Raw genomic sequence first — 20,560 nt, forward strand, 5'->3', positions numbered from 1 at the left:
GCGCTTGGGGACCCCTAGGGTGAGGGTGGGAAGAGAATGCAGGAGGATGCGGCCCGGGGGTGGAGCGAAGGGGGAGCGGGCTGGACGGCCCCGCTCCTCCCCGGGGTCTTGATCCCAGAACAGTAGCCGCTTGTTTTCCCAAGACTGGGGGAGGGAGCGGCCGGAGGAGAGGAGGGGGCTCGCAGAGGGAGGGGTCTTATTCTTCGGGCTGTCCCACCCCTACCCGGTTCCTCCGAAGGGGAGCGGGCCACCCTGCCCGGCGTCCGGGGAGGGGGAGGGGGTGCCCAGACAAAAGGAGCTTGTGCCTTTAAGGCGGGGAGTCCGGGAGCCGGCGGGGAGGGGACTTCTGGATCCGGGGTAGAGGGCGGCTGCGCTGGACAACAAGGGAGGGGGCGAGGGCCGGGCGGACTGCGGACGGCGGGAGGGACGGCCGGGACGCGCGGGCACGGAGCAGGACCGCGGGACGGCCGGCCGGCCGGCCGGAGCCCGCGGGGGTGGCGGGGCGGGGGCCCGGGGGAAGCACCGACCCCGGCGGGCAGGTGAGACCGCGCGGAGCAGTGTCGGGGGAGGCGGCGGCGCCGGGCGCTCGGGGCTCCGTGCGGCTCGCAGACTCCCGCGCGCCTCCGGAGAGTTTTTCGGTCGGGGCGCGGATGCCGGGGCGCGCGGGAGCCCGAGGCTGGCGGAGGGAAGCCCGGGAGGAGATGGAGGATAGAGGACTCCTGGGTCCGGGACTCAAGGCTCCCACCCTCACTCCCAGCCGTACGCTTCCCTTCCTCCACCCGGAGCGAGTTCCCAGCTTGCTGGGAAGAGGGAGAGATGCATGTACTGGGGGAGGGGCTGTCCTGAGGTTTTTGCAGCCGGGCTGTGGGTGAGCCTCCGAGTCTGAGGTAGAGTGTGATTGTGCTTAGAGGCAGGGGAGGTAGCTTGGGCGGAGGGAGGGATGCCTTCTGCCTGCAGGAGCCCCCTTCTCCTCACTCCAGACCTTGGGAATGAAAGGGCTGATGTCAAGGCCTGCTGCAGGATGGGCTAGGGGGCCAGACTTTATTCAGAAAGGGCTCTTGGGCATGCCTCAAAAGCTACAGGTGGGAGCGGGCGGTGGACTCTTTCCCCATACCCTCCCCTTACTAGATACCCGTGTGAGTTGGAGGACTCTGGTGGGGATTGTATGGTTGGAATGGAGGTGAGAGCTCAGTGCAGTCTTAGGGAGACCAAGGGCTGGGAAAGGGAGGAGAAGGATTGCTGGACCTCCATATACAGGCCCTGGGGAGGCTCCTCTACATCTGGAAAGGCCTGGAATTGAGGCCCACATCGCAGCATAGTGGGTGGTGCTGGCAATGAAGTGCCCTGCCTGGGCAGCGCCTTCTGCCACGAACTTTCTGAAGTCATTTAAAATCCCCTGGAGCCTCCTTTTGCCAAGGAAGGCAGGGGCAGAGGGGCCCTGGGGACAGGATTGACGGGTGGTGGCCAGGAAGAGGGTTTGGGCGAAGCAGTGGGCAGAGCCATCCTTGGGGCTGGGCCTTGGCCTGCTTCAGGCTCTAGGTCTTAGGCTGGAGAATCCGGGTTTGGGGCGGACTTGGGCTCTGGGAGGCACTGGGCCTCCATCTGCCAGGGTGAACAGACATGGCTTCTGAATGATGCGTGGAGTAGTAGCAGATCTGTGAGAAGAGCAGAGAGATCAGGACCCAGTGGAGGGGGTCGGAGGCACAGGCTCAGGAGCCTGTCTCTGGGGAAGAGGGAGGTGGTCTGTGGTTCATAGTGAGAGGTTTCTGGACAAGGAAGGTTGGGGGACCATATAGGGAAGTTTTGTGGCTTTGAACAGTGCCCTCCCCTGTTCCCTGCCCTACCAGCCTGGCGTGGGCTGCCAGGAGTGCTGGGAGCCTGGCGAGTTCTCCAGGATGGGCAGTGCCTGGAGTTGAGCCCAGGGTGGGATGGTGGCAGTTGGTTGGACAAATTACAGATCTGTGAAACTATCCGCTTGTGGGGTCAGGGTGTTCTTGCGAGGGTCATGTGTTCCCCTGGACAGTGTCTGCCCCTTCCTCCATGGGTATAAGCCAGATGCTGGGATATGCTTCCAGGGGGCTGGGAACACAGCCAGAAACAGGTCCTTTAGGAACAGAGGTCTGGCCGGTGGGGGTGGTAAGGACAGGTCAGGGGACTGGCGAGTGGGCAGAGGCTGAAGCACAATGTCAGGGGGAGTCAGAAATCTGCTCACTCTGGGCTCTGTCTCACGCAGCTCTGGGGACTGACAGCTGAGGACACAAGGACTGATAGGACCTGGCTTCTGACTGGCTGGGGAGATACAAGTTCTTGCTCATGACTTTCTGGTCTTTCAGTCTTTTGGACACTGGCAGAGTTTTGGGCTCAAAGTGGTATAAGGCAGGGAGAAGAGCTACCGCTTATTGAGTGTGTAGTGCATGGCAGGCACTGTTAGACTCCTTCCTCACAACTATTACTATTCCCATTTTACAGATGAAAAAACTGATACCAGGAGGTTGTCACTTGTCCAAGGCTGTGAAGCTAGCAAATAATCACAATAAGGTTTGAAACCTGGTCTCACTCCAAAGATCACGTTTCAAATGAAATATTTTGAAGAGCCAGGCTTTCTTTGGTGACCTTTTCCAAATGCCAGCCTAATGAAAAGTCTTCGGTTTTTGATCTGTCCCTCCAGATGGTGCTGTTGGTGATGTTAGGGGGTTGAAGGGCCTGCTGCCCTGTGGGATATGGGAGAAGGGATGCCGAGAGAATGTGGCGGAGGGTGAACCAGGGAGTGGGGTTTCTGGTATGCAGAGAGGTCCCCGGATGGTCTTCTGCTTTGTGGGCCCCTGGCTGTCTGCCCGGAGCGTCGCTTCTGTGGCATGAGCATCTGGTCCTGTGGCCACCTGGGGCCAGTGCTGGGTACTCTCCCCCTTGTCCCCTGGTGAGTACAAATGTCAGTGCTGCTAGCTCTGCAGGTTAAAGTACAAGGAGCCCCTCAGGGTGCCCTGTGGGCATGGAGGTATGTGGCCCTGGTGGGGACGCAGGCATCCATTAATGGCAGTGCCCATGTCTTTACCCTCTCCTGAGCTGGGCTCAGCTAGGGGACACACTGAGGGTGTTGTCATGAGCACCCCTCCTCTTCCGCCAGATCAAGACATTTCCCTCCTGGAGACGTGAGACCTGGAGCTGACTTGGTTATTTGTGATCTCTAGAACTTGGGCCAGCCATATAAAACTGCTGGGAACCTTGGTTCTTTTTTTTTTTTTTTTCTTCCCTGTCAAATCTATCCTGTGCCCCAGGTGGCTGCAGGACCAGCTTCACAGGGTTTGGGTGAAGATCAGATGGAATTCGGTATGTGGAAGGATCCTGAACAGTTTAAAGCAGAGAGCTAGTGTGTAAGAGTGTTACCATCCATCCACCCATCAACTCAACGAACATTTATTTAGACCCTACTAGATGTCGTAGATATAGCAGTGAGCAAAACCGGCCCAAATCCTTGCACTCATGAAGTTCACATTCCAGTTAGGAGAGACAGACAATGAACAAATGAGAAAAATATATAGAATGGCAGTTGCTGATAAGAGCTGTGGTGAAAATAAAGCATAAAGCTCGGAAGAGAGATAGGGAGCTCCAGGAAAGGGGGTTGCTATTTTAATAGAGTGGTCAGGGAAAACTCACTGATAAGGGGATGTTCGAGCTATGACCCGGAGGAGCTCTCGTTCCAGGCAGAGGGAACAGTAAGCACCACGGTCCCAGGCTGGCCTGTGCATGGCGTGTTGGGAAACAGCAAAGAGGCTAAAAGGACCAGAGTGCAGTGAGAAGGTGAAGGATCAGAGGATTATCATCTCTAGTTGTTATTTCACATTGGCTGCTCTACACCAGTGCCCTTGAGCTTGCTTGCTTTCTGTGTTTTCAGCATATCAATTTATTGAGTTTCTACTATGAGCCAGGTTCAGTACTCGGGGTACTTGAGTGAGGATAAAGCACTGAGCAAAATAGACATAATACCTTATAAAGTTTATAGTCGGGGGCAGAGTCACACATTAAACAAGGGGCCATTTAATTGTAATTGTGGTAAATAGGAAATGTGCAGGGAGTAAACGAACAGGAGACCAAACTTGGTCTGAGGAGGGGAACTGGGACATCTTCCATGAGGAAGTTAACATTTAAGCTGTCACCTGAGAAGTTGAATTTCACTTGGTAAAGTGTGCACAGTGTGTGAGTGTGATGGGGAAGGATGTGGAAAGAGACTCCCTTGTGTACAAAGGTCACCGACTGGCAGCTCACAGGCTGAATTCATTCTGTAGATGTGATTTATTTGCTTTGCAGTGTTGAAAAACATGAATGACTTGCCAGTGTTTAAAAATCAGGAGATGTCGTGTAAAGCCTACTTTTTTTTTTTAAGCTTCTGTTGAAAAAAGTCAAGATCAGGCTCCACTGGGACACCAGTGGCAACAATCTCCTGGTGCAGGACGGTACTTGCCCCCTGCTTAGGGTGTGCCCTCTCCTGAATCAGGTGGCTTTTCTCATTGGTGTGTCCACCACTAAGGAATCAGAGCCTTTCAGAGAAGAGGTGAAGGTCTAAGTATGTTGCTTTGGAGTCAGACAGATCTGGGTTAGAATCTTGGTTTTCACACTTGTGTGGCTGCTTGATCTTGGACAAGTGACTTCCCCTCCCTCTGCTTCAGTTGTCTCACCTGTTGAATGGGGGTACCATGGTCTTCTTCAAAGTCATTTTATTTTATTTTTTTCTTTTTTTGCAGGGAGGTAATTAGGTTTATTGATTGATTGAGTGAGTGAGGTACTGGGGATTGAACTCAGGATTTTGTGCATGCTAAGCAGGCACTCTACCACTGGGCTATAGCCTCCCACCCCCAGCAAGAGTCATTTTAAGAGGATAACATGTCTGAAGTGCTCAGCTTGGCAATGGGAAGCGCTCAGTTAACGACAGCTACTGGTGGTGGCAGGTGGTGATGATGGTATTAACACCGTCTCATCCTTTTCCTCCCAGCAGCATGTCGTGGTTTAGTGGCCTCCTGGTCCCCAAAGTAGATGAACGGAAGACAGCCTGGGGCGAACGCAATGGGCAGAAGCGGCCGCGCCGTGGGACTCGGACCAGTGGCTTCTGCACACCCCGTTATATGAGCTGTCTCCGGGATGCCCAGCCACCCAGCCCGACCCCTGCAGCTGCCCCTCGGTGCCCCTGGCAGGATGAGGCCTTCATCCGGAGAGGTGGCCCAGGCAAGGGCACGGAGCTGGGGCTGCGGGCTGTGGCTCTGGGCTTTGAGGACACCGAGGTGACGGTGGCGGGCGGGATGGCTGAGGTGGCCCCCGACCTTGCCCCCAGGAGCAGGCGAGCTTGCTGGCGCCGGCTGGCGCAGGTGTTCCAGTCGAAGCAGTTCCGCTCGGCCAAGCTGGAGCGCTTGTACCAGCGGTACTTCTTTCAGATGAACCAGAGCAGCCTGACGCTGCTGATGGCGGTGCTCGTGCTGCTCACCGTCGTGCTGCTGGCCTTCCACGCCGCGCCCGCCCGCCCTCAGCCTGCCTACGTGGCCCTGCTGGCCTGTGCCGCCGCCCTCTTCGTGGCTCTCATGGTGGTGTGCAACCGGCACAGCTTCCGCCAGGACTCCATGTGGGTGGTGAGCTACGTGGTGCTGGTTATCCTGGTAGCCGTGCAGGTTGGGGGCGCCCTTGCAGCCAACCCCCACAGCCCTTCTGAAGGCCTCTGGTGCCCTGTGTTCTTCGTCTACATCACCTACACACTCCTCCCCATCCGCATGCGGGCGGCTGTCTTCAGTGGCCTGGGCCTCTCCACCCTGCACTTGATCTTGGCCTGGCAACTCAACAGTGGTGATGCCTTCCTCTGGAAGCAGGTGAGTGGTCGGGGAGGCAAGCAGGGAGGGACACCAGGCTGGGAATGAGGAGGGGTTCTGGTTATTGAGGGTGGGTGAGTGGCGGGGTGGATACTGGGTGAGGGGTGTCTGGATGTGTCTGGGAGGAGGGACAGGTGTTGGGAGGCCAAGTTCCAGGGGTCGGTCTACATTTGGGATCTGGGGCAGAAAGCACTGCTGAGAGGAGGGAAGGCTCCAGGACCCAAGCCTGTACTCTGTCCCCATGGGTCACAGTCTATAGCTCTTTAGCCAGAGGCCCTTGAAATAGTGTAGCCTGTAGAGACACACTGTTGTGCTGGAGCTGGGAATGTGATATTTAGCCCCGGGGCCGGGCCAAGATAGGCTCCATCCAGACCTTGGCATCTCTGGCCCCAGGTTGACATCCGAGACTCAGGCCCTGGTACCTTCCCTGAAAGGCAGCTCTAGATGGTGATCTGAAGGGACTGAGTAGGTTTCGGGTGGAGTTATCGAGTCGCCTCTCTGCTGGACCAAGGCCAGCTCCGAGAGGACAGGGAAGGTGATGAGTGAGTCATTTCTCTTCAGGGCGTAGGGTTGGACTGTAGATGAGAGGGGCGTTAGGCTCCTACCTTATCTGCCCTCTTCCCACCGGGCACCAGGACTCTGGCAGCTGGCCTTGATGAGGTTCTCTGCCCGTGTCGGCTACTCCTCTGGCTTCTGAGTGGTGTATGAGTTGAGAAGTAAAGGCTTGGCTGCAGGCAGACCTGGTTTTCCAATGGGCCACATTCTTCTCTGTAGATCGCAGACAATTAACCTCACCTCTCCCAGCCTTAGTTTCCCAGTCTGTAAAACTGAGATAAAAATAGTATCTTCCTTCGTGGTGTTGCAGTTAGGGCCCCACCCTTTCCCAGAGTGGAGCCGAACCAACAGGGCAGGTTCTCACCTGGAGGCAGGGAGGTGTGGGGATGCTGTAGGCAGTGAAGGGGCCTCCAGGATGTCCCTTGCAGAGAGACTTGAGCTGGTGGAGCCAGCCATCTCGTGTCATCCCCTGGACCAGGGACGAGGGGGCCTTGCCTAGCTGATCCTTCAGGGGCTGCCGTAGGCATAGCCCCCTAGCCAACACACCTCTTGATCCCTCCATTGGCACCCTTATTTAGACAGTGCCGTCCTCTGTTTTGCTCAAGGTTTGAGAGAGTGCTACCTTGCCCAGGTCTTGTGGCCTGTAGCCCACCCTAGCCCCACCCACAAAGAGGAAGTTGCCTGGGGCTCCCAGAGTGAGAAGCTGGGTGCTCTGGCATGATGCCCTTCCCTGCCCAGCCTGTGCTGTGGAACAGAATGTACCTTTTTAAGAGTAACCTTATAGCCAGTTTGTTTGTGGAGCACACGCCTGCAGGGCACCGTCAGATCTCTTAAAGGGCCAGGGTCTTCCTGCTGCTCCTAGCACCCCCTTCCCACTTCTCTCCAGGGTAGCTGTCACACTGGGCTTTGGAATGGGACTGCCCTCTTGGGGGAGGAGGAGCTTGGAGGTGGTGCCTCCCTTCCCCCATCCTCTCTGGCTGGCCAGGGGTAGGTGGGTGTCTCTTCCCTGCTTTCAGCGGGCATGGTGCCCAGAGCCAAGCCCAGGGCCTGACTGGGGAGGCACAGCCCCATTGGAGGCCAGGACTATGCCAGTCTCGCCTCCCCAGGGCCCCCAGCTGCAGCCTCACCCAGTGGGGCTCGGCTGGCACATCCTTGGGGCACGTGGAGAAAGCTGCCCCTGCCCCGTGCCAGTCCTTGGGGCCAGGGCTGTCCAGAACCCTTCTCTGAGCTGAGAAAGATTCCCTGCGCCCAATTGGCCTATAGGTTTCTGGATGGGGTGGGGCTGTGGCCTCATTTGTAGGCTTTGTGGGCAGCCCCTTCCCAGATCCAGTCCCTTCGTCCTAGGATCTGCTCACTCAGACACACTGAGCAGTTCCACTTGGTGACCTGGCCCAGACTGGAGTCTCATCCTGTTCCCTGGCATCCATTTTTTCTCACAGTCAGATAGGGGTCTGTGTACAGATCTATTTCGGTCTCTTTTCCCCCTTCCCCTTCCCTCTGCCATGACTCACATTTTCCTCTTGGGCTCCTGGGGCCAGGAAGGGAAGTTGCCTGGTTTGCCCCCCTTTCATTCTCCCCCACTGGGGGCTATTCTTAGAAACCCCCGAGGGAGATAGTGTGCCCCCCTCTTCACCCCTGCTACTGGGAGGGGGGCCTTGTGAGCTGGACTGGGAAGGGAAGTTGGGAGGCCAATCCTAGAGGGTGAGAGCTGGAAATGCTCGGGGGTTAGCCGTTCCAACCCCTCCGTCTTACACAGGAAAAATGAAACCGAGGTCCCAGAGACAGTGACATGCCCAAGTTTGCGGGATCAGTTCTGGTTCTGGGCAGAGCCCAGAACTCCTGGCTTCCAGTCGGTGCTCTTTCCCTCCCTTCTCCCCAAACCAGAGCCCTGCCCCAGCCAGCTCTGGGGTGGAGCCACAGTGCCAGGTTAACCCCTGAACTTCCAGAAACACGGAGGCCGGCCTCCCTTAGACTGGCTCTCCAGTCAGTGCTGCTGCTGAGGGCTGAGGGCTGAGGGCTGAGGGCCGAACACCCTAGGATTGGGGTCCTGGAGCGTGGGGCCTGGCTGGGCCAGGTGTTGGAATAGCCAGGCCTGGTGGCACCCCATCCCTGTCAGGAAGGGTTCTTTGTGTCAGTGGAGTTGATGATTTGCAAGCCTTGGTTCTGAGGCTGGGCCTCAAGAGCTTGGGTGAGTGGGATCTTGGAGACTTGGAATGTACTATGCAATAGGCTTGGGAGTCTGACTGTCCTGGACTCAAGTCCCGTACCAGCTACTACTAGCTGTGCGGTCTTGGGCAACTTACTTAGCTTTTCTGTGCCTGAGTCCCTCACCTTTAAAAGGAGATAGTGTTACCCATTTCATAGAGTCGTAAGAAATACATTCAGTAACATATAGTGGACACCTGTAGAGTCCAGGCACATTGTAGGTAGCCAACAAATTACCTTCAGTAATAATAACTATAGTAATTATTATGAAGTTACGTCAGGGCAGAGAGGGACCTTAGAGGTCTTATTCTTTCTCTCTGGGTTCTAGACGAGCAAAAAGAGGCCCCAGCAAGATGAGGTGACTTGTCCTAGGCATTCACAGGAGGACGCAGAGCTCAGCTCTCCTGGGTGTGGTTCTGTAAGGAGAAGCACGTGCAGAAGGAGCAGCATTTGTCCTTTGTTTGGGGTCTTTGTGGGGCAGGAAATCATAGTGTGCTGGGCCCAGGCCCTGTGACCTACCTGGCTCTGGTTGGTGCTTCTGCTCCCAGGAACTGTGAAAAGATCACATTTCTAGCTGTGGGTGATCCATCCAGGCAGGAGGCTGGAGTTCTGTGGGGAGTGAGGCGGCATATTGCAGGCTTGCGGAAGACAAGGCACAGGATCCTGGCTTCCTCCCCAGAGGAGTGCATCTACAGAGCCCAGAGAATTGCACCTGTGTGTGTTGGGGGTGGTCACCCATCTGCCCCTGCCACCCTTTTGCAGCTCGGTGCCAACATGCTGCTGTTCCTCTGCACCAATGTCATTGGCATCTGCACACACTACCCGGCTGAGGTGTCTCAGCGCCAGGCCTTTCAGGAAACCCGTGGTTACATCCAGGCCCGGCTGCACCTGCAGCATGAAAATCGGCAGCAGGTGGGGTTGTTTTCCCTGATCGTGGCCTTCCCCCACCTCACCTGCAAATAACTTGCAGGTTGGATCCACTGCCGCATGCAACTCTGTGGAATAAGTGTGAATGCTTCCCCCTGACTGTGCATCACAGAGGCCCTTTGACACTGGGGTTCCTGTCCTGTCCGAGGGTAGGAGGGAGTAGATAGGAGTGCATCTGAAGGGTTGAATGGGGGAGGGTGGTCCAAGAAGGCTGGGATGTATTTCTGCTGAGGGCTCTAATGGAGGAGGGTCAAGCCATGGTCCAGAAGGGAAGTTTAGGGTCTCCAGGAAGGTTTGGGAGGGTTCTGGTGATGTGGAGGGACCAGGAGGGATTAAAATGTGAGGCCAGGAAGATAGTAATGCTCTGTTGAAACTACTGGTCCAGGAGCGGCTGCTGCTGTCAGTGTTGCCCCAGCATGTTGCTATGGAGATGAAAGAAGACATCAACACAAAGAAAGAAGATATGATGTTTCACAAGATCTACATCCAGAAGCATGACAATGTCAGGTAGGGTCGGGGTGGGAGGGTACCAGGAGGGGCTGGGGATCGGGGAGTCTTTGAGGGCCACATGGCCCTTCCATCTTCTGCCATTGTCCACAGCATCCTGTTTGCAGACATTGAAGGCTTCACCAGCCTGGCATCCCAGTGCACTGCGCAGGAGCTAGTCATGACCCTGAACGAGCTCTTTGCCCGGTTTGACAAGCTGGCTGCGGTGAGGGTGCTGGGGCTTGTGGGCGGGGCCGAAAGAGTGAGAGCACAGCCTCACTGGGAGGGAGGGGTGGATGGCGTCCACAGTGAGGGTCGTGGGCTAGGCAGGCTCGGTGAGCAAGAGAGTGAAGGTGACTGTTCCCCAACTCTTTCTCCTTTAGGAAAATCACTGCCTGAGGATCAAGATCTTAGGAGACTGTTACTACTGTGTGTCAGGGCTGCCAGAGGCCCGGGCAGACCATGCCCACTGCTGCGTGGAGATGGGGGTGGACATGATCGAGGCCATCTCGTAAGCACTGTCCCCTTTGGGGAACTGAGGGAACCCCAGCCTGCTCCTGCCCTTTGATGTGTCCCCAGGATTTTTCTTTAGTCTTACGGCTTCTGTCTTTAAGATCCATCACTGGGGCGGGGAATGTACTTTTCTTCAGCCCGTGTGAAGACCACGTGCCCTTAGACTCCAGCTATTAGGATGGGGTGGTGGGGCCAGGGTGAGGTGGGTTTGGGCTGCAGAGAGTGCCAGTTGAGCAGGCCTGAAGGAAGGACAGTTGTTCCTCCTCTTCTAGCTCAGTTTCACAAGATGCTTCCGGGCCCCTGCTGGTGAACATAGTTCTCAAACTTTTGCCCTTGAGCCCCTTGCAGACTCAGGTGTGTCCCGCCCAGGCAGTACTTCTAAGCCCTGCCACGAGGTCTGTCCTCGACCCTCTTGTCTCCAAGGAGAGCACAGGGCCTGGGCTCTGGGCTGGGACTGGGGAGGACGGTTCCAGGAGCTAAGCCAGAGCCGCCTCCTCCCAGGCTGGTGCGTGAGGTGACAGGCGTGAACGTGAACATGCGCGTGGGCATCCACAGCGGGCGCGTGCACTGCGGTGTCCTTGGCCTGCGGAAATGGCAGTTCGATGTGTGGTCCAATGACGTGACTCTGGCCAACCACATGGAGGCTGGCGGCCGGGCCGGGTGAGTGTGGGTCCAGGCAGTGAGCAGGGGGAGCCGAGTGGGAGTGCCAGGTCTCACCGCCCTGTTCCCGCACAGCCGCATCCACATCACTCGGGCCACGCTGCAGTACCTAAACGGGGACTATGAGGTGGAGCCAGGCCGTGGCGGGGAGCGCAACGCCTACCTCAAGGAGCAGCACATTGAGACCTTCCTCATCCTGGGAGCCAGCCAGAAACGGGTCAGGGTTGGGGTGGGGCTGGGGTGGGGCAGGCAGACAGGGCAGATAGGGGAGCCGGCAGAGGCCTTCTCTGGACCCCTCTCTGAGCCTGTATCCGTGCTGCCCACACAGAAAGAGGAGAAGGCCATGCTGGCCAAGCTGCAGCGGACGCGGGCCAACTCCATGGAAGGGCTGATGCCACGCTGGGTGCCTGACCGCACCTTCTCCCGGACCAAGGACTCCAAGGCTTTCCGCCAGATGGTGAGGGGCCCACAGCACCGGGACCTGGGACCTCACTTTGTCTCCCTTAACAGTCTGTGTCCCCCTTCCCTCTTCTGCCTTCCTTGTTGTGGCTCCATCTTCATAGATAGTTTCTGGTATTGGGGTCCCAAGCCCCCCCCCCCAGCCTATGGGGAGAACCCTCAGCACAGTGTTGGGAGTGGGAAGGGGTTGTAGAGGTGAAGGTGGCCTGCCCTCCACCTCACACACACACCCTCTGTCCCTTTCTCCAGGGCATTGATGATTCCAGCAAAGACAAGTAAGTCAGGTTACTGAGGAGGGAGGCACGGGAGGGGAAGGCACTTACATCCTGGGATGAAGTTGCGGGTAGCTGAGGTCCCCCTCTTCCCTGGACCTTAGATGTGTCATGTGGGAGCAGATGCCACACACCCGGCTTACACTCCCCCTCTGAGTGCTGCCTGTGCCCTTCCCTTCTCATGGCCTGTCACATGGCCGTGCTTGTGCACCTGGTGAAGCCATGTCCCCTGCCCTCAGCCGGGGTGCCCAGGATGCCCTGAACCCTGAGGATGAGGTAGATGAGTTCCTGGGCCGAGCCATTGACGCCCGCAGCATCGATCAGCTGCGCAAGGACCATGTGCGTCGGTTCCTGCTCACCTTCCAGAGAGAGGATCTTGAAAAGAAGGTTTGGGGGATGCGAGGGCAGGAGGAGGAAGGCTGGGAAACGAGGGGAGGTCCCAGGAGGGAGGTCTGAGCACAGGTGAGGGAACAGGGGAGTTTCTGGGGAATGGGGAGGCCACCTCAGGGCACAGTGGGGATTCGTATCAACTGGGCCAACTGGTAGTGCCCTGCCTCCCCCAGGGCGGAGCCAGTGCCCAGCTCAGTCTCCCCTCCCTCAGTACTCGCGAAAGGTGGACCCCCGCTTCGGAGCCTACGTGGCCTGTGCCCTGTTGGTCTTCTGCTTCATCAGCTTCATCCAACTCCTCGTCTTCCCACAGTGAGAGCCTTGCCCCTTCTCGTTTGGCGTCTCTTCCCTCTGTCACTTCCCAGAACCTTCCTAAACATTTGTGCAAGCACACAGCCCCTAGAGCCTTCACCCTGCCCGCCTGGGGAGGGGGACGAGGATGCCCAGATCTCCCAGAGTAACGTTTTCCCTGGCCCTCTTCCACCCCAGCTCAGCCCTGATGCTTGGGATCTATGCCAGTATCTTCCTGCTGTTGCTGGTCACCGTGCTGACCTGTGCCGTGTACTCCTGTGGCTCTGTACGTGGGGGGCCTTCCAGGGCTCATGGGGGAGGCCAGGCCAGGGGCAGGGAGGGGTCACATGGGACGAGGGAGGAGAAGGCCATGCCTCTGCTGTCGGGTCCCCTCCCTGGGTGGCCTTACCCCTTGGCTGATGTGACCTCTGACTCTCGGTCTCCTGCCTCCCGGCAGCTCTTCCCCCAGGCCCTGCGACGTCTGTCACGCAGCATCGTCCGCTCGCGGGCGCACAGCACCGCAGTTGGCATCTTTTCAGTCCTGCTTGTGTTCACCTCTGCCATTGCCAACATGGTAAAGGTCCAGTGGAAATTCTTCCACCCTGCCTGTGCACCAGGCACCTTTCTGGGTGCTGGGGGTGTAGAGGGGATTGAGACAAATTTCCTACCCCTAGTAGGGATGGGGTTGACCCCAGTCCTCCCTCCTTCTCTCCCTGCCTCTTGTGATCCCTCAGTGAGAACATGGGCCCCTGGGGTATCAGGCATCTGGGCATGGCTCTTGTAATCCCTCCCAACCTTGGTTACCCTGATATACCTCCCCTGACTTCTGCAGTTCACCTGTAACCACACTCCCATACGGACCTGCGCAGCCCGGATGCTGAATTTAACGCCTGCTGACATCACCGCCTGCCACCTCCAGCAGCTCAATTACTCTCTGGGCCTGGATGCTCCCCTGTGTGAGGGCACCGCACCCACCTGCAGCTTCCCTGAGGTGTCCAGGCAGTGCTCAGGCGGGGCGGGGGTTCTGATCAGTACCAGTTATTGACCCCTCTGTGCTAGGCTAGGTGATGGGCACTGGGGACCTAGGATCTCACCAGAGTCCTCAACACCAGGAGCAGCCAGGGGTCCTGGTGCACTGTAGGGGTGTGTAGAGGGTGAAGGAGGTTTGGGTTTGAGGCTGTGGAGGGGAGCTTGGGTCAGGCAGGGGCGTGCAGCGCTCTCCCTGCCTGGGGGTGCTGTGGCCTCTGCCTTCACCCAACACTGCCTCTGCCATCGCTCCCCAGTACTTCGTCGGGAACATGCTGCTGAGTCTCTTGGCCAGCTCTGTCTTCCTGCACATCAGTAGCATCGGGAAGCTGGCCATGGTCTTTGTCCTGGGGCTCATCTATCTGGTGCTGCTTCTGCTGGGTCCCCCGGCCACCATCTTTGACAACTATGACCTACTGCTTGGCGTCCATGGCTTGTGAGTTTATCCTCAGCCCTTTAACCCTCAGGAGCCTCTTGACCTTACTGGGTCACTGTGAGCCTCTCTGGTACCCAGGCCCCTTGTGCCCCTGGAATGCCACCACTTACCCCTCACCTGGGGGTGGAAAGGAGGTAACACATGACCCCCAATGTCACCCCAAGGGAACTCCAATCCTGGGAAATCCCTATGTTTTAGGCTTGACATTAAAAAAAAAAAATTCCCTCTTGATTTGCATGCTGCTTTCATATCCACACTTAATTACAGCTGCTTGGTGGTAGAGCCCTGGCTGGGAACCAGAACTTCTGACTCCTGCTTGAGGGCTTTGTCTGGGACACCACACTGGCTTTTCCCTTGCAAAACCCCACCCCTCATGATATGTGGCCCTAGCTTGGTGTGGTAGAAAAAGCCTCTGGGGTCTGCTAGGTTTGAATCCCTCCCCTGCTGCTCATTAGGTGTGTGACCTTGGACAGGTGGGTTAACTTCCCTGAGCCTCAATTTCCTCATCTGTAAAATGGTCATGCCACCTATATCACAGGGTAGTTGTAAAGATTTTAGTAACTAATACTATTGAAGGCTTGCTGACGCCAGGCACTGTGCTAAGCCTTTTGCAGGCATTATTAGATCTCACCATTCTTTTATTGATGAGGAAACAGGGGCTTAGAGAGTTAAGCAACTTGTCCCAGGTCAGTCACATAGCTGGTGAGTAGAGGAGCCGGGGAGTGGAACCTCTGTTCTTAAATGAGTTAATATAAGCAAAAGCCTTGGCCTAATGCCTGATTTATGGTGCTCTGTAAACGTAGTTTCTGTCCCCGCTTCCATGCCCCGACCTAGCGACTCAGGAAGAACTGATGATTGTCTCTTGTGTTTTCCTGCCAGGGCTTCTTCCAATGAGACCTTTGATGGGCTGGACTGGTGAGTGAGGACTCTAGGGCAGCCAAGGGTAGGGCTGCTAGATGCCTCCTTCAGACACTGAGCCTGCCTCTGCTCACTTCAGCCCAGCTGCAGGGAGGGTGGCTCTCAAATATATGACCCCTGTGATTCTGCTGGTGTTTGCACTGGCGCTGTATCTGCATGCCCAGCAGGTGGAATCAACTGCCCGTCTGGACTTCCTCTGGAAACTGCAGGTGACTGGGTGGGCCTCTGGGGGAGGGGGAGGAGCCTGGGGGCGGAGCCTGGACCATGCCAACACTTTGGCTGGCCAAGGCTCAGGCCGCCCGAGCCTACCCTGGCTCCACGCCTCCTCTGTGCCCATCCCCTATCCCCAGCCTCATCCTGTCCCTGCCCCTTTTACTCCTTTGCCTGTTCTTTAGGCCTCATCTATCCTCTTCTTCCACGTGGTTCCCTCTGACGCCCATCTCCAGGCGTTGGCCACTGCCCTCGCCCCTTGTGAATGTTGGGCAGTGGGTGATGGGTGTGGTGTCCATAGGCAACAGGGGAGAAGGAGGAGATGGAGGAGCTCCAGGCATACAACCGGCGGCTGCTGCATAACATTCTGCCCAAGGACGTGGCTGCCCACTTCCTGGCTCGGGAGCGCCGGAACGATGAACTTTACTATCAGTCGTGTGAGTGCGTGGCCGTCATGTTTGCCTCCATTGCCAACTTCTCTGAGTTCTACGTGGAGCTGGAGGCAAACAATGAGGGTGTCGAGTGCCTGCGGCTGCTCAACGAGATCATTGCTGACTTTGACGAGGTACTTATCCAGTTGGCTGGTGCTGGCAGAGAGTCTGGGGACATGGGGACCAGAGGAGTGGGGAGGACTTTGGATAGTAAGGCTGGGTTGGGGTGAGTGGTACTGGGAGGAGGAAGGGAGATCTGATGGGACCCATAGATGACAGGGGAAAGGTAGGTACCACAGAGTCAGGGACAGGGACTCATGAAGGTGTCAGAGGCAGTAAGGAGGTCAGCCCTAGTGGGGCAGAGGTGAGGAGCAGAGGAGGATGTGAGGATCTGTGAGGGCGCCAGGGTAGGTACCAGATGGATGTCACTGAAGAATAAGCCAGTAGTCTGTGGACAGAGCCCCATGACAGGCGAAGTAAGCAAGATGGTCCCCTGAATAGAAAAAAATGGAAGCAAAATGTGAAGAAATGTCCTGAACATCCAGGGCAGGAATGGGCTGTTCCCTGTTCTGCAGGGAAGGCACTTTCTCAGTCTGGGACTCAGTTTCCCAAAAGATGAGGGTTGGAATAATTGATGCCCAGCATTCCCCTGTGGTTCTTGGTTCTGTGAGTGAGCTGGCAAGGTTGACCTGAAGCTGTGTGCTCACGTCCTGGCCTGGGTCCTGATGGCTGCCTGGTGAGGGGGGCTGTTTCCTGGCTCCTTAGCCCTGCACTGAGAGCTGCAGCTGGAAGAGGGGCTCACTTACTAAAAGGATGAGAGCTATTGAGACAGGGGAGTGGGGAAGGGGGCCAGGGTGTGACACAGCATGAGCGTTGCGGCAGGGCTGGGTTTGGCCTCTGCCTTGATGGCCAGGTCCCCCTGTGCTGTCCAGATCATCAGTGAGGAGCGGTTCCGGCAGCTGGAGAAGATTAAGACAATTGGTAGCACCTACATGGCTGCCTCTGGGCTGAACGCCAGCACCTATGATCAGGTGGGCCGCTCCCACATCACTGCCCTCGCAGACTACGCCATGCGGCTCATGGAACAGATGAAGCACATCAACGAGCACTCCTTCAACAACTTCCAGATGAAGATTGGTGAGAGGGCTGGGCTGATGGCGGGTTTCCCCAGGGCTGTTTCTGGGTGAAGCTGAGGCCACAGGCCGGGGATGGCATCTCAGATTCCCCATGGGGAGTCCTGTGGGGGTTCCCTTTTCTCCCACTGCTTATATCGTCTGGTATTAAGAATACAGATCATTTGATGAGGGCCTATGATGTGCCAGGCTCTGTCCCAGGCATTTTTAGAGAGGACTCTCAGAGAGATTAAATAACTCAGCCCCAAGGTCATGCAACTAGTAAATGGCTAAACTGGGCTTCAAGACTAGGTTTGTCTAATCTCCAGTACCAGTGTCCTTATCTCTGGCCAGTTTGAGAGGCCCTTCCTCTCAGATGAACTGGTGGATGGGAGTGGTTAATCACAAGGGTTCTGGAGTTAAATGATCTGGTTTGAATTCTGACTGTTCCACTTACTCTTGTTTAGCAAATCACCTAACTTCTCTGAGCTTCGGTCCTTTTCTGTAAAATGGGGATAAACGATACCCACCTTTTAGGGCTGTCGAGAGGACAAGATAGTGTAAAGTGCTTACCAGAGTGGTTGGCACAGAGTGAGCATTCAGTGCTCACACACAGCAGGGGGCTCCTCCGATGGCAGGCCTGCACCTCCCGTTCTTCAGGAGACTTATGCCTTTTCCACTTTCTTCTCTCCATCCTTCTGAAGGTGCCAGGAGGTGGGGTGCCTCCATCGACTACTCTCAATTTTTGTACTACTCTCCCCACCCACCCCAGGGCTGAACATGGGCCCAGTTGTGGCAGGCGTCATTGGGGCTCGGAAGCCACAGTATGACATCTGGGGGAACACAGTGAATGTCTCCAGCCGTATGGACAGCACGGGGGTCCCTGACCGAATCCAGGTAAGGGGAATGCGAGCAGAGGCTGGGAGGGGTATGGGCCCAGAGGGCTTCTGCATGTCCTTCTGTGCAGTTAGCCAGGACGGGTAGGGTGGCAGTGTTCTGTAGCTGGTGGGGTGGGGATGGGGGAGGGAAGCTAGCATGACTGGAGAACCCCTGGGCCCCTGCAAGTGCAGCAGGAAGGATCCCAGGCTAAGCAGGCCCCCATCCCCCCCCAGGTGACCACGGACCTGTACCAGGTTCTAGCGGCCAAGGGCTACCAGCTGGAGTGTCGAGGGGTGGTCAAGGTGAAGGGCAAGGGAGAGATGACCACCTACTTCCTCAATGGGGGCCCCAGCAGTTAGCAGGGCCCGGCTACAAATTCAGCTGAAAGGACCAAGGTGGGCATTTGAGTGGACTCTGTGCCGTTGGGTGAAGCTGTGGCAGGGGACGCTGGGCCTCCAGACCCTGCTGACCACCACGAAAGGGAACACCCAACAGGCTGTGCTTGGACCATGCGCGTCTGCCCTCAGGCTGGTGAACGAGGGGATGCCAAGAGGATTATGCAAGTGACTTTCTTTTTTAATTGGGTTAGGGCTGTTCTCTCCTTTTTTCCAGCTTTGGGAGCAGGGCAGGGGGAGCAGCAGAGGAGCCCCCTTGCCTGAGATATTAAAATGGCAGCTTGCCACCCCTACCCTTTCCCATCTGTCTGGGCAATAGGCTCAAGGCTGGGCCCTTCCTTTCCCTCTTTTTCCTGGGAATATTTTGTACAAAGACCGGGGCAGGCTTGAAGAGTGCCTATTCCATGCTTGCCTTTGCTGTGCCTGCATCCCAGCACCGGTCCTGGGCACCCCCCACCGTGGCCAGGTCTCCCTCCTACACACGGCACAGGAGGGAAATGCTCTGGGTTCCCACTCTGTCCATATTTCAGGGGAATGTTTCCATTTGCCAAATCCCAGTCCCAGAGTCTGTCCCCAAAGGGGAACCAAGGGACTTCTGACAGCTCAGATTTAGCTCTAGTTCCTGCACAGCTCCAGGGAAAGGGGCATCTGGTCCCAGTGGTACTGTGAAAATGCCCCGCCAGAGAGCAAGCATGGTGTGGACGTCAGAAGATCAGGGGCTGGATGTTCACTTGCAGGTGCCAAAGAGCAGGCTGGCCAGGGCCTGGGGTGGTGCCAGACTCTGATGTGAGGGCCCTGATGGGGTCAGGATCACTCCACTCTACCCCAGCGCTTTCTTGCTGTCTGCTGGCAGGGGGCATGGAGCGTCTCTACCCCTTCTGTTGCCAAATAGAAAAGGGCCAGGGCTTGGGGGAAGATGACCCTGATCCCCAGCTCGTCCTCCCAAGCCTCTGGCACGGGGGAAGGCCTGTGTGTCTGTGTAACCATGCGTGCACGGTGGTCTGTGTGTGCGTGTCTGTTTTCCAGGTCTGTGTCCTTGTGTTCCTGCTCCTCGGCTCTCCACCCTGGGTTGCCTCTCTCCTGCAGGCCTGTCTTCTGGGAATAAGGCAGGGTTTCTGATTTCAAGGAATGGAGAGAGATGCCTAGGTTGCCCAAGAGTGGGATGGGGTGTGGTAGCAAGAGGAGGGTGGCCCTGGGGAGAGGAGTCCTTTTTGTGCCAAATCCCTAAGTGCCATTTGGGGGCCATGTGTGCAGCCTGACTGTCTCCCTGCCTGGGGCAGGGACCCAAGCACCTGCTTTAACTGCTCCTTGCACTTGAACTGTCTGGGGTTTGGTGGGCAGAGACTCAGGAGTTTCCTGGGTTCCCAGCTGGTGTCCTGGGACACGGTATGCTTTGGGGCTGGGGTTGCATAGGATCCCTCTGAGGACCCAGATTCTGGTACTAGGGGAGAGAGGAGGGGAACCTGGACCTCGCTCTTCCCCAGCTTTCATCCTAAGCCCGGTGTGCTCTGGGCTCTCCCATCCCCATAAAGCCCATAAGGGCTGCCAGGAGGGTTAGGAGACTGGACTCCAGATTCCCTTCCTATCCCTGCCTACCTTTTACCCCACTCCCTACAACCTCCTCGCCTCTGTCCTGACCTAGTTGGTGCCTTGGTTTCTCTGTCTGTACCTATTTAAGCCAGAGGTATTAGCCTGAATTTTGCTTGAAGATTGCTTTGTCTTAGAGGCGGTTAGGGAGGCAGAGGATAGAGGCAGAGCTGCTGGGTTTGGGGAGTAGAAGAGGCAGGTGGCACTGTTGCCCTTCCTCATGCCCTTTCTGACTCTAGCTCCTTGCAGAGGCCTGGTTTCTGGATTGCACTGCCTGCCTTGGGGGATCTTCCTTTGGCATCAACCAGATGGGCCATCAGTCACTTCATGAGCCAAGGCAGGGAAAGGGGAAAAGACTAGTTGGTCCAGATAGAAAGCCATCTCCCCTTCCCTCAGCCACATCCCTGGATAAGAAGGGACTCCCTGGGTCCTGGGGTGGGGATGAGGCTGTAAGAAGATCAGAGTGGGAAGACCACAGTCTTGGGTGACTTGTCTCTGCTTCTTGCCAGGTGGGAAGGGCCTGTCCACACCCTGGCTCCCCATACCACAGTGCCAGCCACGCGCTTCCCCTGGGCTGCCACTGCCCACCCCCCCAACCCTTGCCAGTTGGTGGGGGAGTCAGTGGATGGGAGGCCCATGGACTTTGGTTTTATAATGTAACCACTGTGGGAGCGGGGGAGGGTGGTGTACCATGTATTTCAGTGAAATATTTAATATATTTAAATATCAATAAAAATCAAACTCTTTGTAAAATTCCCTGTTCTCTGCAGCTGTTCTGGGCCCTGGGTTGGGTCAGAAATGGCAGAGCCTGGTGTAGGAGCAGGCCTCTGCCAGGGGGCTCTGTGGACTTCTCTCATCTACGGTCAGAGGGCTTCCTCTGGTTTCCTCCCTGCCAAGGTGGAGCTGCAGTGTCTTCAAAGTGTGACTGCTCTAGGCCCTTCAGCAGCATGAGGACCAGTGTG

The 20,560-nt window shown here is 56.8% G+C and overlaps 1 protein-coding gene across 6 annotated transcripts; it reads left to right on the forward strand.

Annotated features, from left to right (window-relative positions):
- The first annotated feature begins 382 nt into the window (after positions 1 to 382).
- Positions 383 to 20,351, forward strand: ADCY6 (adenylate cyclase 6). Of its 6 annotated transcripts, none has more exons than XM_074374951.1 (22): positions 383 to 539; positions 4,991 to 5,849; positions 9,372 to 9,521; positions 9,922 to 10,043; positions 10,137 to 10,248; positions 10,406 to 10,533; positions 11,037 to 11,195; positions 11,271 to 11,412; positions 11,524 to 11,652; positions 11,904 to 11,929; positions 12,166 to 12,313; positions 12,528 to 12,625; positions 12,803 to 12,890; positions 13,062 to 13,178; positions 13,437 to 13,595; positions 13,888 to 14,066; positions 14,946 to 14,981; positions 15,064 to 15,193; positions 15,496 to 15,759; positions 16,558 to 16,762; positions 17,510 to 17,634; positions 17,850 to 20,351. In XM_074374951.1, exons 2-22 carry the CDS (start codon positions 4,992 to 4,994, stop codon positions 17,973 to 17,975), a joined length of 3,501 nt encoding a protein of 1,166 aa, XP_074231052.1. In that variant the 5' UTR covers positions 383 to 539; position 4,991; the 3' UTR covers positions 17,976 to 20,351. The 6 variants fall into 6 exon arrangements, 5 of the variants coding, with proteins under 5 accessions (XP_074231052.1, XP_074231051.1, XP_074231053.1 ...); XM_074374950.1 differs by having other exon boundaries at positions 387 to 539; positions 4,988 to 5,849; XR_012510613.1 differs by lacking the exon at positions 17,850 to 20,351 and having other exon boundaries at positions 386 to 539; positions 4,988 to 5,849; positions 15,380 to 15,759.
- Positions 20,352 to 20,560: the final 209 nt, after the last annotated feature.

Source organism: Camelus bactrianus, chromosome 12, assembly GCF_048773025.1.
Source record: "Camelus bactrianus isolate YW-2024 breed Bactrian camel chromosome 12, ASM4877302v1, whole genome shotgun sequence".
NCBI classification, from domain to species: domain Eukaryota; kingdom Metazoa; phylum Chordata; class Mammalia; order Artiodactyla; family Camelidae; genus Camelus; species Camelus bactrianus.

Bases quoted from the DNA above. Each gene is read 5' to 3' on its own strand.
- ADCY6 (XM_074374951.1), top strand. From the start codon at position 4,992: ATGTCGTGGTTTAGTGGCCTCCTGGTCCCCAAAGTAGATGAACGGAAG. The intron at 9,522-9,921 runs GTGGGGTTGTTT...CTACTGGTCCAG, and splicing joins AGCATGAAAATCGGCAGCAG to GAGCGGCTGCTGCTGTCAGT. The intron at 10,044-10,136 runs GTAGGGTCGGGG...CATTGTCCACAG, and splicing joins CAGAAGCATGACAATGTCAG to CATCCTGTTTGCAGACATTG.